Here is an 11,124-nt window from a genome sequence, read left to right as displayed (position 1 = left end):
CGACATCAAGACTTCAAAAAAAAACAAATTCTGAAATATATTTAAAACTAATAATCACTTTGCGGCTAGATAAATGCCTTAATTATTTTACACAAGCTAAGCTTAAATGTTTTTATAACTTAACAGTATACATTTTGTTCTGTTGTGGAAAGCTTTACGTTTTAATGTTTACTGAACTTTGTTTTTAAATAAATAAAAATAAATTCATGGGTTTTGCTCAAATGCTTTTAAATCCCCATTAATACTTTTTGAAAACTATTACACTTTTTTTAAATACAAAGCCAAGTTTACAATTAAAGCCTAATTATGGAAGTGGATATATATTTGAATTCTTTAACTTTTGTTTTTTTCAGTTTCCTTCCGTTATCTCTTCAAAAGCTTTTTTTAATCGATGTATTTAGAATACTGAGTGTGACCCTTGCAGCGCGCCGGCAAAATACATAGCCAATCCCACACACACCCACTCACCCACCCGTTTGCAAAAAAAGCTCCTGAAAAAGTGTCAGTCGTAATAGCGAGCTGAAACTGAACGAGAGTAAAAGTGAGAAGAAAATAAGACAGAAATTTAACCATGTCGAAAATCGGAATTAACGGATTTGGCCGCATTGGCCGTCTGGTGCTCCGTGCCGCCATCGAAAAGGGAGCCAACGTGGTTGCCGTGAACGATCCCTTCATCGATGTCAACTACATGGTCTATCTGTTCAAATTCGACTCGACTCACGGTCGTTTCAAGGGCACCGTTGCGGCTGAGGGCGGCTTCCTGGTGGTGAATGGCCAGAAGATCACCGTGTTCAGCGAGCGCGACCCGGCCAACATCAACTGGGCCAGCGCCGGTGCCGAGTACGTGGTGGAGTCCACCGGAGTGTTCACCACCATCGACAAGGCTTCCACCCACTTGAAGGGCGGTGCCAAGAAGGTCATCATCTCGGCCCCCTCCGCCGATGCGCCCATGTTCGTGTGCGGCGTGAACCTGGATGCCTACAGCCCCGACATGAAGGTGGTCTCGAACGCCTCCTGCACCACCAACTGCCTGGCTCCCCTGGCCAAGGTCATCAACGACAACTTCGAGATCGTCGAGGGTCTGATGACCACCGTGCACGCCACCACTGCCACCCAGAAGACCGTGGACGGACCCTCGGGCAAGCTGTGGCGCGACGGCCGTGGCGCCGCCCAGAACATCATCCCGGCCGCCACCGGAGCCGCTAAGGCTGTCGGCAAGGTCATCCCAGCCCTGAACGGCAAGCTGACCGGCATGGCCTTCCGCGTGCCCACTCCCAATGTGTCCGTCGTGGATCTGACTGTCCGCCTGGGCAAGGGAGCTAGCTACGACGAGATCAAGGCTAAGGTCGAGGAGGCTTCCAAGGGACCCCTGAAGGGAATCCTCGGCTACACCGACGAGGAGGTCGTCTCCACCGACTTCCTCAGCGACACCCACTCGTCGGTCTTCGACGCCAAGGCTGGCATTTCGCTGAACGACAAGTTCGTCAAGCTCATCTCATGGTACGACAACGAGTTCGGTTACTCCAACCGTGTCATCGACCTGATCAAGTACATGCAGAGCAAGGATTAAATGCCGTTGACGTACAAACCCGGGGACCAAAAGTTGATCGGGCATCACTGTTGCATAACCTGTATGCGCCCCGGGAATTCTGCACTATGCGCAAATTATTATGCTTTTTTGGTTGGCTCCTAAAGTTACCAGAATCATTGCAAACATTTAAATACAAGTATCCATAGCATCACAAATATATTTATTGTTGTTAAATAAAGTATCGCTCTGCTACTGTAATGAAAAGCCAGCTAATTAGAAAATAAAATTGTGTGCATAGATGAATTACAATTGTGTAAGCTCAAGGTCGTGGGAAGGTTGTATCAGGGCATCGCCGGGCAGACTTGCTGAAATATACGAAAATACGTGTGTATGTTTCGTTTGGGAGCCACCCCAAACTCAGCGATGATATAAGTAAACGCGACAAGTTTTCTATTTATGTTGCGAACTCTGGGAACCTGAAATTTCGAGATTATGCAATAAATGATTTTAATGTTATTTTCTTATCGCTGCACTTTGGAACCTGGGCGGATGCTGTATATTTTGTTTTCGATTTGCCGGCTAAAAATCATTTTAGGAGAAACTTAAACATAATGGCAAAATCAGACCTACATATACATATATTTCCATTCGGCTTTTTGGGGGTTGTTTATCTTAAGATTCACGTGCTAATTATTGACCTGCATTGTTTTACATAGAACTTTTTGTTTAATATACTCAAGGTCATGGAAGGTCGTTTGCATCTTGGCACACAGTTTCTAGAAAGTTAGAACTTGAATCGATTTATATCGACCAGGGCTCCCAGAGGCGGGCTTTTCAAAAACATGGTCCAACTAAAGAAAAAAGGAAAAGTGGATTCCAAGTAATTAATACTGTGTATTGATTGTAGCAGTACAGTATAGATTACTTCAATTGTCAAAAAAACACATATTACCTTTTTTTGTTAATTCAGTGCGGTACTCCTTTAACTAAGATAAATTCTAAAACAATTGATAATGAAATTGAAAGGTGTTTCTATCTTACTTTTTTTTATGTTATGTCACTTTTTTGTGACATGTTTTTCTGCAACATGAGTCATTCAATTTTGTCCGTATAAGGGAAAATATCGTTTTTTTCCGGACAAATTGCACTTATTACTTGTATGTTGATATCGATTTTGTTGATTTTTGTTTTTGTCTTCTTCAGAACAGAAAGAGCACATTAAATATAATCTTATCAGCTAAAAAAATATTTACTTTGTTAGCCCAATATATGAGCAATTCATATATGTAAATATATGGGATTAGTAACAGCAGGCGAATTGAAATAGATTAGTTTCAGATCCTTGTGAAATCTTTGAAATGTTATTTGCACGCCTTAGAACGCGATCAGAAGGTAAACTGAAGATAGCTTTAACTATTTGCAGTTCGTACTCGTTACGAATTATAAACTATACACCTTCGCATAACAATTCGTTTTGTTAGAGAAACTTGCTTTTATTAAACTTGTATAACTCGAAAGTTTACTTGCAAAAATAAAATTGAAATGGTCAAGGGTTACAGGTAGTAACATTGTTGTAAAGTCTTTTTAGAGGTATTCACGCGATTCCCAAAATTTTTTTGTCAGTGCCAAGCAGATAACAAAAATAAACAGACACAAATTATACACAATATCAGATATTTAAGTTTGTGCCCGATTAATGATTAAAAAGCTTTTATTTTTTACTAATCTTATCAACAACTGCTTTTCTAAAACCAGTGTTCTTTTTATAATCTTTTGTTAGGAAAACACGCACAAAAGCCTATATATGATTGATAAATTCCTTTTTGGACAGATCGGAATAGGATGGTGGCTCTTCCTTCCGCATCCTGTCGAAAGCCTTTTGCACGGAGTACAAAGCGCACCCGAGGTAAGCTGAAAAAGTGCATCAAAGGGTTAAAGAAAAGCACAATCTCATAATCTAACCTTCGTACCGGTAAAAGGAACCACCATAATGGGAACGAAGATCCACGCTCCGGCATTGGTTAACACAACAATGCCCACATAAACCATGAGATACATAAAGAATCCAGTGGAAATCATCCATGGCACAAAGAGTTTGTATTTATGCTGTATTGAATTTATCTTTCATGTTTTAATATAAAAGTGACATTCAGAAAAACTATTTTACTTACCTTATAAACTCCTATCAGAAGGCACAAGCTGCATAATATATGCAAGGCAGAAATGTGTATCCCCAGTTCGTAAAGGCCATCTAAATTCAAAAAAAAAATACACATGCATCAGGAAACTGTTTCCCACAATATCAAATAAAGTCGTACTCCTCCAAAAATAGTCATCCATCAAAGCCAAGTATGTTATGGCAAAGGCTATGGACAAGATGCCTGTGCAGATGATGCCCCCTTTGGTGTCCAACTTCAACATTTTCCAGACCCTATGAAGAACCTTGCAGCTTGAGGACAATTTCACAACTGAACTGGCGTGCTCTCGCATCGATAAACAAGCTTTTTCCGTGAACCTTATCTTATCTTCCGCTCGTTCTCCCATCGCCAAATTGGAAAGCCTTTGTTCGCTTGTGTATAATTATAATTTTATTGAAGGATTTGCTTTTTATTGCTTCGACTGGCCGGCTGACTGAGCGATCCCGCACCGTCTTGTCGTTGGAGTCCCAGCTGGTTGGCCAAACCATTTTACAATGAGTAACGATCTCGAGTCGATTATTTTGAATAATGAAATGAAATTGATTAGCTAACAAATTGAGTGGCGAGTGTGCAAAAATTTGTTAATTGTAAAATTTGTAACATGCATTCTTATTGTTTGATTTTCTTGCATTTTTAACTAGTATAATTAAGTATAAAAAAATGTTACTGCAATAGCGCTCGCATCGCATGGCATTGCTTCATATGTATTGATGTATAATTATTCGATTTTCAGTTAACTCGCTTAATAATCCGTAAAATGTAGCATATTTTAGATAATGTTCGAGGCGTAATTCTGTGTGAGAATCAGTTAATTTGCTTTAAGTGGCGTTAGATTGGTTAAGGTAGAGTTAAGAAACTTGGTAAACTTCGCCCTTCCTCTGGTGTTCTCAAGTTAGTCAAGATATATAAAAATACGTAGATTATAACATTCGATTAGTACAAGTAGTTATGTATGTATAAATATATAAAAAGTACACAACGTGTAAATTAGACTAAGTCAATAGAGAAGAGCTCCTTCGGGCAGGTTGCTTAGCTGCCCCTCGTGCTTGTTTCCTTTCTCATAATATTTCAATTTGTTGCTTTTCGTTTTGTTTTTGGCAAAATCACAGGAGAATTAGAAATAATTAATGTAAGCTATGACACATCAATGTGATAGAGAGAAAGCGGAAAACTCTCAGTTACCGATTCGAAAGAGCATTGGTTCAACTTGGTTTGCTTTATTTGCCTTCACTTGCTGGAGTTTTTTCCGTTGTGTTTTAGTTTTGCTTTAGGGTTTTTGAATTCTTTAAATGTATATTTGTATAATAAATTATGACTATATATGCATGTATATATAAGCATATAAATGTATATATTAAAGAAGTAAGTAGGAGGCTCATTATTCCACTTTTCAACTTAGGATAACAACATTGTTCTTGCGATTTGCTCCTCAAGGGTTCGATCGCTTTACTGACTGACTGACTGAACTGGCTTGCTAACGGCTTATAACAATATTCAACTAGAGAATCGCTGATCAAAAAGAATAACCATAATAATAGTTGTGATAGTGACAATCCAAGGATGCCGACGCATGTACAAAAGAATAAATAAAATCGCGTATAAAATGGATTTGTGGTAAACCTATTTTAGACATCGACAACCATCTTCTTGTGAATGTCCGTGTTGCCGACCACTGAGCAGAACTCATCGAACGAGATCTTGCCATCCTCATCCTTATCCGCGAAACCGATCGTCTTGTCCACAATCTGCTGCAATTGCGTGTCCTTCAGATTGTTGCCCACCATCATTTTCAATACCTGTAAATCGGAGTGAGTATAGTAGGATAATCTTAATAGAAAATTTCAGGGACTTACCTGAAACAGTTCACCATTGGAAATGTAGCCGTCATTGTCCATGTCATAGATGCGAAAGGCGAAGCGCAGCTTCGACAACTTGTCGCCCTTGACGCTGAACTGTGACACGCCCTGAATAAACTCCTTAAAGTCCACTTCGCCGTTGCCGTCCGCGTCGAAAATGTCGATCACGCGCTGCACTAGCGGATTCTGTTGCAGTTCTGGCAGCGACATGAACTCGTCCACGCTCAGCGCTCCAGAGTTGTCCAAGTCTAGCTTGCGAAAACGTTTGCCCAATCGCCGGATCTCATCGGCGTCAACTGATCAAATAAGGAAAAAAAATTTAAGTGGTTTGGAAATAATTTTCAGAAACAATTAAGGGTCCCAAAACCTTAGCAGAGGATTGTTTACAATTTACATTCAGCGATTTTACCTATGTAGATACAAATCGACTATATTTGTTGGGTTACAAAAATTCATATGACAAAATTTCTATTAAAAATAGGGAATTTTGGAAATTCGGAGTTATTTCAGACGTTATTAAATATGCCATTATTAAATACATATATAGATAAGTAATATAAAGATCTTAACGTTTTACGTTTCAAGTTATAATTATGGGACCTTATTTTATTTTTAGCGAACGGTTGTCTGTCGATCATCAGAGATGAAACAAAGTGTGACAAAGACATATTCTAGAATGCCAAATTCAATGGGAAAAGGAGGTGTAAAATCTCTTGATGATCCGTATTAAAGAGTTCAGAATTATAAAAGGAATTTCGACGCCACGTTTCGTTTGCATTCCATTTTTGTTGTCTATTCGCGTATTTACAAACATACATACATGCATGCATAGCGTATCTAAATGTACGCTTGTATGAACATACATATGTGTCGATGTTTGCATATTCATAAACAGCTGCCGTTCCGTTCAAATGACATTGACTGAACCATTTCGTACTTACAATTGGAACACATTTCCATGGGCAGTGATGTTTCATTTCCCTGCAAGGCAAAAAATGTATATAGTATTTAGAAAACTCAAAATTATTGCAGCAGCAGGTGGAAGGGACGAAGAGGCCAAAGAGGGACAGATAGATATCAATAACGGAAGTTAACTTTATAACAGCACCAACTCTCACTTCCTTTTCTCGCGTTTCCTCTTTGTGTTACCCCTTCCCCCCTTTTGCACTTGTTCTTCGCGTATTTTGGTGGCATATTATTACCATTTTGGTTTCGCCTTTTGTGGTTCTCCTTGGATGCTATCTATAGAGTACAAATAATGTTGCCTTTTTGCGTTGCTCTACTCTTGCTCTTGCTCTTCTTTCTTCTAATTTCGTTTAAAATCCAATACTAGGGGATATCCTGCACATGCTACTCGGTTTTTTGGAGCGCGGAATTTCGGTTTTGTTGTGAAAATCCTCAGTTTTCTATTTTCTATTGTGCATGAGTTTTTCCACAGCAGCTTTTAGTGTGACCGTCAAACAAGTGTCAAATAATGTCGGACAAGAAAGGAAAATATACTAAAAAGCTTAGCGGCTTAACGGCAACGCGTTGATAGAGTTGTCATACCTTGCAAATTAGTACCCATAATTTATGATTTGCGCGGTTTTTAATAAACATTAATATTTTTTTGTATATGATTGTATTAAAACTAGTTAAACTAAACGAAGCCCTGTCTTTTACAACAAACATTCCAATCTATCAATTACTTGTTTAGGCTTCTTATTTTATTTACATTTGAACAAATTTTAAAGTCTGAGTTTAACGAGCGAGGTACTCAGAGATAATTGTAAAAGTACGGATTCGATCCCCTCAAAATAGATTCTGATTGGAGCCGATGTTTTATAGCATTCACTAACATCTTCACAAAATTAACATTTTGTTTTGGGTACATCATATTTAGGTAAGCGACCCCTTGATAAGGGTTTATCGCTACGCCGCTGCAGTTTGTTGGCTTCCCGCCGCAACATCAAATAACCACAGATAGCATTTACTGCCCATCCGACATAATCTGTGGGTTAAACATTTCCCCCAGCCAGTTGACTGGCTTCCACCTCACTTTCATCTTTATTTTGCTGGCGACGTCCCACTTGAACGGTCATGAGGCAAGGAATCATTAGCCAGGAGGTAAACGGTCGTCTGGAGGCATCGGGAGCTGCGCGGGAGGAAGGACGGCGGCGCAGGGTGGCGGTAATCGGAGCGGGTCCGGTAAGTCTAATATGGTCTATGGTAAAAATAATCAAAGTTAAAAAGAAACTTCAATTCCACGAGATTCTCCTTAATTTAAAGAAGTTAGCTTTTCTAATTTACTCATTTTTTAAAGCATTAAAGCAATTTCTGCGAAGGGATCAAATTTCTTTGGGTTGCAACAGTTCTGCCCTTTTTAAAGGTAAAAATAATTAAAGGTACTGAAATAAAGTGTTAGTTTTATGGAACTAGTTAACAAGTGCAAAGAATTTTCAGAATTATATGTTAATCAATAGACCAAAATGTCTAACATCTTGAATTTCTTTCTTTAAAAAAAGATTAACAAGAAACACGAAATCGTGTGCAGACATTTTTCTATTTCAAATAACTAATAGCTAAATTGCATCTGATTGTTCTCTAAAAGGAGTTACAAATTAAACGAAATTGTTTTTAAATGTTCACAAGTGTGTATATAGATGTTTAAAGAATTTAATTCATTTTGTAGTATTTTCGGAATTTACAAACCTTCAGAACTAGGTTCTTCCGCATAACTATGTTAGCTCCTTATCTGGATGCTGGCTTATCGCGTGGGTTCCCTAATCCTCCTCCCGTTTGATAAAACTCTCTCTTATCGAGCATCATTCTTTCTCTCATATCTCTTTCTCGGCAAGGTCGGTTCCTTGGCGGCCCTGAACTTCGCCCGCATGGGCAACCACGTGGATCTGTACGAATACCGGGAGGACATTCGCCAAGCTCTGGTCGTCCAGGGCCGGAGTATTAACTTGGCTTTGTCGCAGCGCGGACGCAAGGCTCTGGCCGCCGTGGGTCTGGAGGAGAGGGTCCTGGCCACCGCCATTCCCATGAGGGGTAGAATGCTGCACGACGTGAAGGGCAACACCAGTGTGGTCCTCTACGATCCGTGCACCAACCAATGTCTGTACTCCGTGGGACGCCGTCAGCTGAACGAAGTTCTTTTGGATGCCTGCGACAAGTTGCCCAACATCCGTTGCCACTTCGAGCACAAATTGACAAGCGCCAATCTCCGAGAGGGATCCTTGGAGTTCCGGGGTCCCATGGAGGAGGTCCTGGCTGCCAGTGCTGATCTTATAGTGGGCTGTGACGGGGCTTTCAGTAGTGTTCGCCAGCAATTGGTGCGTTTGCCAGGCTTTAATTACTCCCAGGAGTACATCGAAACAGGATATCTTGAGCTGTGTATTCCCTCGAAATCGGGAGACTTTCAGATGCCCGCCAATTACCTGCACATTTGGCCGCGTAACTCGTTCATGATGATCGCTCTGCCGAATCAGGATAAGTCCTTCACAGTCACTCTCTCGATGCCCTTTGAGGTCTTTGCCAAAATCAGGAACCAGAATGATCTGCTAGATTTCTTCAAGCTCAACTTCCGCGATGCGCTGCCGCTTATTGGAGAGCAGCAGCTGATAAAGGACTTCTTCAAAACCCGACCACAGCACTTGGTGTCCATCAAGTGCAGGCCGTATCACTATGCGGACAAGGCGCTGATCCTGGGAGACGCTGCCCATGCCATGGTTCCGTATTATGGCCAGGGAATGAATGCCGGAATGGAGGATGTCACGCTGCTCACGGGGATCCTGGCCAAGCAGCTGCCATTGGACGAGGCCTTGGCCCAGTTTACAGAGTCCCGCTGGCAGGACGCCTTTGCCATTTGCGACCTGGCCATGTACAACTATGTAGAGGTGGGCTTTAAATTGTTATACATTCACTAGTGATATTATAATAGAATTTGTTTAGATGCGTGACTTGACCAAACGCTGGTCCTTCCGGCTTCGAAAGTGGCTGGACACCCTGCTGTTTCGTTGGTTCCCCGGCTGGATTCCGCTCTATAATAGCGTATCCTTTTCCAGCATGCCTTATAGCAAGTGCATTGCCAACAGGAAGTGGCAGGATCAGCTGCTGAAACGTGTTTCCGGCGCCACCCTACTGGCTGCAATTCTCACCGGCGGAGCTATTTATGCACAGCGTTTTCTTTAAATAATATTAATTACATTTAGGAAATTTATTTAAAAGTATAATCAGTAGATGTTTCTTTTATACATGATTATCTTGAGTCTTCACTAAATATTATAAAATTTTACATTTAACCCGAAAGTTTTATGGATCATCAGTTAAATAAAGCCAAAACAAAAATGAATATTGTTTAGACACATTGATAAGCCATAAAGCCATGGAAAATGTTTCATTTGAAATGTTGCCATGGAAATGTTGCTAGCAACACGAGTTTGTAAACATTTATATTTCCACCCACACATTTCGCATCTCAACATTGTATCGTTATTCATATGTATGTATATTTGAACGGAATTGTCAGAAAAAAGTTCTATAGTACAATGTTGTTGCAATAAAATAAAAGTTTGGATAAAAATAATATATATATGTGGCTAAGATCGTCAGTTTAGTTAATCTTTTTTCAAACAAAAAAAATATTTATGGATGGCAAGGGAAATGTTTTCAATGGAAAAATTTGTATTCGTGAGGCATAAATATGGAATATAAATATGGGTGTTTAGCAATTTAAAGAGCCTACATAAACAAATTACTTTAAATCTGTTTCATAATTGTCGTTCATTATTTGAAGAGAGTACAGGTAGGTCAACCTAAAAACGTTAACTTCTTTTGGTGTTTTGTAGATACGACCCACCTTCAACAACAAATCAAATCGGTTGAGAGAACTTGACAACGAAATAAAACTGATAAACTATTGTTTACTGTGGATTTACGCAGCTCTTATAAATACGAATACATGCCCGATTTCGTTTGTTGGCAAAATAATTGAAATTTCTTATTGGCCGCGTGGCTACTACGCATCGCATTTGGTCTATGGGACTATCAACCGGTGGATTGTGTGGATATTTTTGGGTTTGTTTTGTCGCTTTGGCTATTGAGGCGGCGACAGCCAAAAATACCGCCCTGACAATGTGATTTTAGCTATTTCACCGATTATTTCTAGTCGCAGTTTTGCAGCCTTGGTCACGTGATCGTGATCCCCGCATATCCGGCACTTGCATTTTTGTATTTTTACGCCTTCAAAAGGATCACTGGGCTTCATGCATACCTTTTACATTCATACATATGTTTACATGTACAAAAAATGCCTATAATTCATATGCATAAATGGTAATAACTTGCTGATCGCAAAGCTTTGAAGAGTGCGACAGAGATGGAAAGAAAGCTTTCGATTAATTAGCATTCGGTTGCCATCCCAACCCTCTCGCTATTTATGCCTCACCCCCACGGGGGTACAGAGAGAGAGATAAAGAGAGCACAAGGTCGGCGCTTTCTCAATTTCGAAATGCTAACGCCGGCCGGTGTTTCATGGCAACAACAAGCGGATCGA

General features: G+C 40.2%; 4 protein-coding genes across 5 annotated transcripts; 2 read left to right on the top strand and 2 right to left on the bottom strand.

Moving 5' to 3' along the window:
* The first annotated feature begins 487 nt into the window (after positions 1 to 487).
* Positions 488 to 1,834, top strand: LOC108101583 (glyceraldehyde-3-phosphate dehydrogenase 1). The gene has a single exon (XM_017205995.2). It carries the CDS (start codon positions 572 to 574, stop codon positions 1,568 to 1,570), a length of 999 nt encoding a protein of 332 aa, XP_017061484.1. The 5' UTR covers positions 488 to 571; the 3' UTR covers positions 1,571 to 1,834.
* Positions 1,835 to 3,207: 1,373 nt separating this feature from the next.
* LOC108101590 lies at positions 3,208 to 4,008 on the bottom strand. The gene is made up of 4 exons (XM_017206002.1): positions 3,850 to 4,008; positions 3,703 to 3,782; positions 3,502 to 3,637; positions 3,208 to 3,442 (listed from the first exon to the last, which is right to left on the bottom strand). The coding sequence occupies exons 1-4, from the start codon at positions 3,950 to 3,952 to the stop codon at positions 3,330 to 3,332; spliced, it is 432 nt and encodes a 143-aa protein (XP_017061491.1). The 5' UTR covers positions 3,953 to 4,008; the 3' UTR covers positions 3,208 to 3,329.
* Positions 4,009 to 4,930: 922 nt separating this feature from the next.
* LOC108101591 (calcineurin subunit B type 2) lies at positions 4,931 to 7,052 on the bottom strand. Its single transcript, XM_017206003.1, has 4 exons — positions 6,788 to 7,052; positions 6,527 to 6,566; positions 5,583 to 5,881; positions 4,931 to 5,525 (listed from the first exon to the last, which is right to left on the bottom strand). Exons 1-4 carry the CDS (start codon positions 6,788 to 6,790, stop codon positions 5,355 to 5,357), a joined length of 513 nt encoding a protein of 170 aa, XP_017061492.1. The 5' UTR covers positions 6,791 to 7,052; the 3' UTR covers positions 4,931 to 5,354.
* Positions 7,053 to 7,511: 459 nt separating this feature from the next.
* LOC108101601 (kynurenine 3-monooxygenase) lies at positions 7,512 to 9,921 on the top strand. 2 transcript variants are annotated; one of them, XM_017206014.2, is made up of 3 exons: positions 7,512 to 7,772; positions 8,423 to 9,466; positions 9,522 to 9,921. In XM_017206014.2, the coding sequence occupies exons 1-3, from the start codon at positions 7,665 to 7,667 to the stop codon at positions 9,759 to 9,761; spliced, it is 1,392 nt and encodes a 463-aa protein (XP_017061503.1). In that variant the 5' UTR covers positions 7,512 to 7,664; the 3' UTR covers positions 9,762 to 9,921. The 2 variants fall into 2 exon arrangements, with proteins under 2 accessions (XP_017061503.1, XP_017061504.1); XM_017206015.1 differs by lacking the exon at positions 7,512 to 7,772 and adding an exon at positions 7,884 to 7,953.
* The last annotated feature ends 1,203 nt before the right edge of the window (positions 9,922 to 11,124 follow it).

Source organism: Drosophila ficusphila, unplaced genomic scaffold (genome assembly GCF_018152265.1).
Source record: "Drosophila ficusphila isolate 14025-0441.05 unplaced genomic scaffold, ASM1815226v1 contig_414, whole genome shotgun sequence".
NCBI lineage: Eukaryota > Metazoa > Arthropoda > Insecta > Diptera > Drosophilidae > Drosophila > Drosophila ficusphila.
This window is presented reverse-complemented; position numbering and strand designations above follow the sequence as displayed.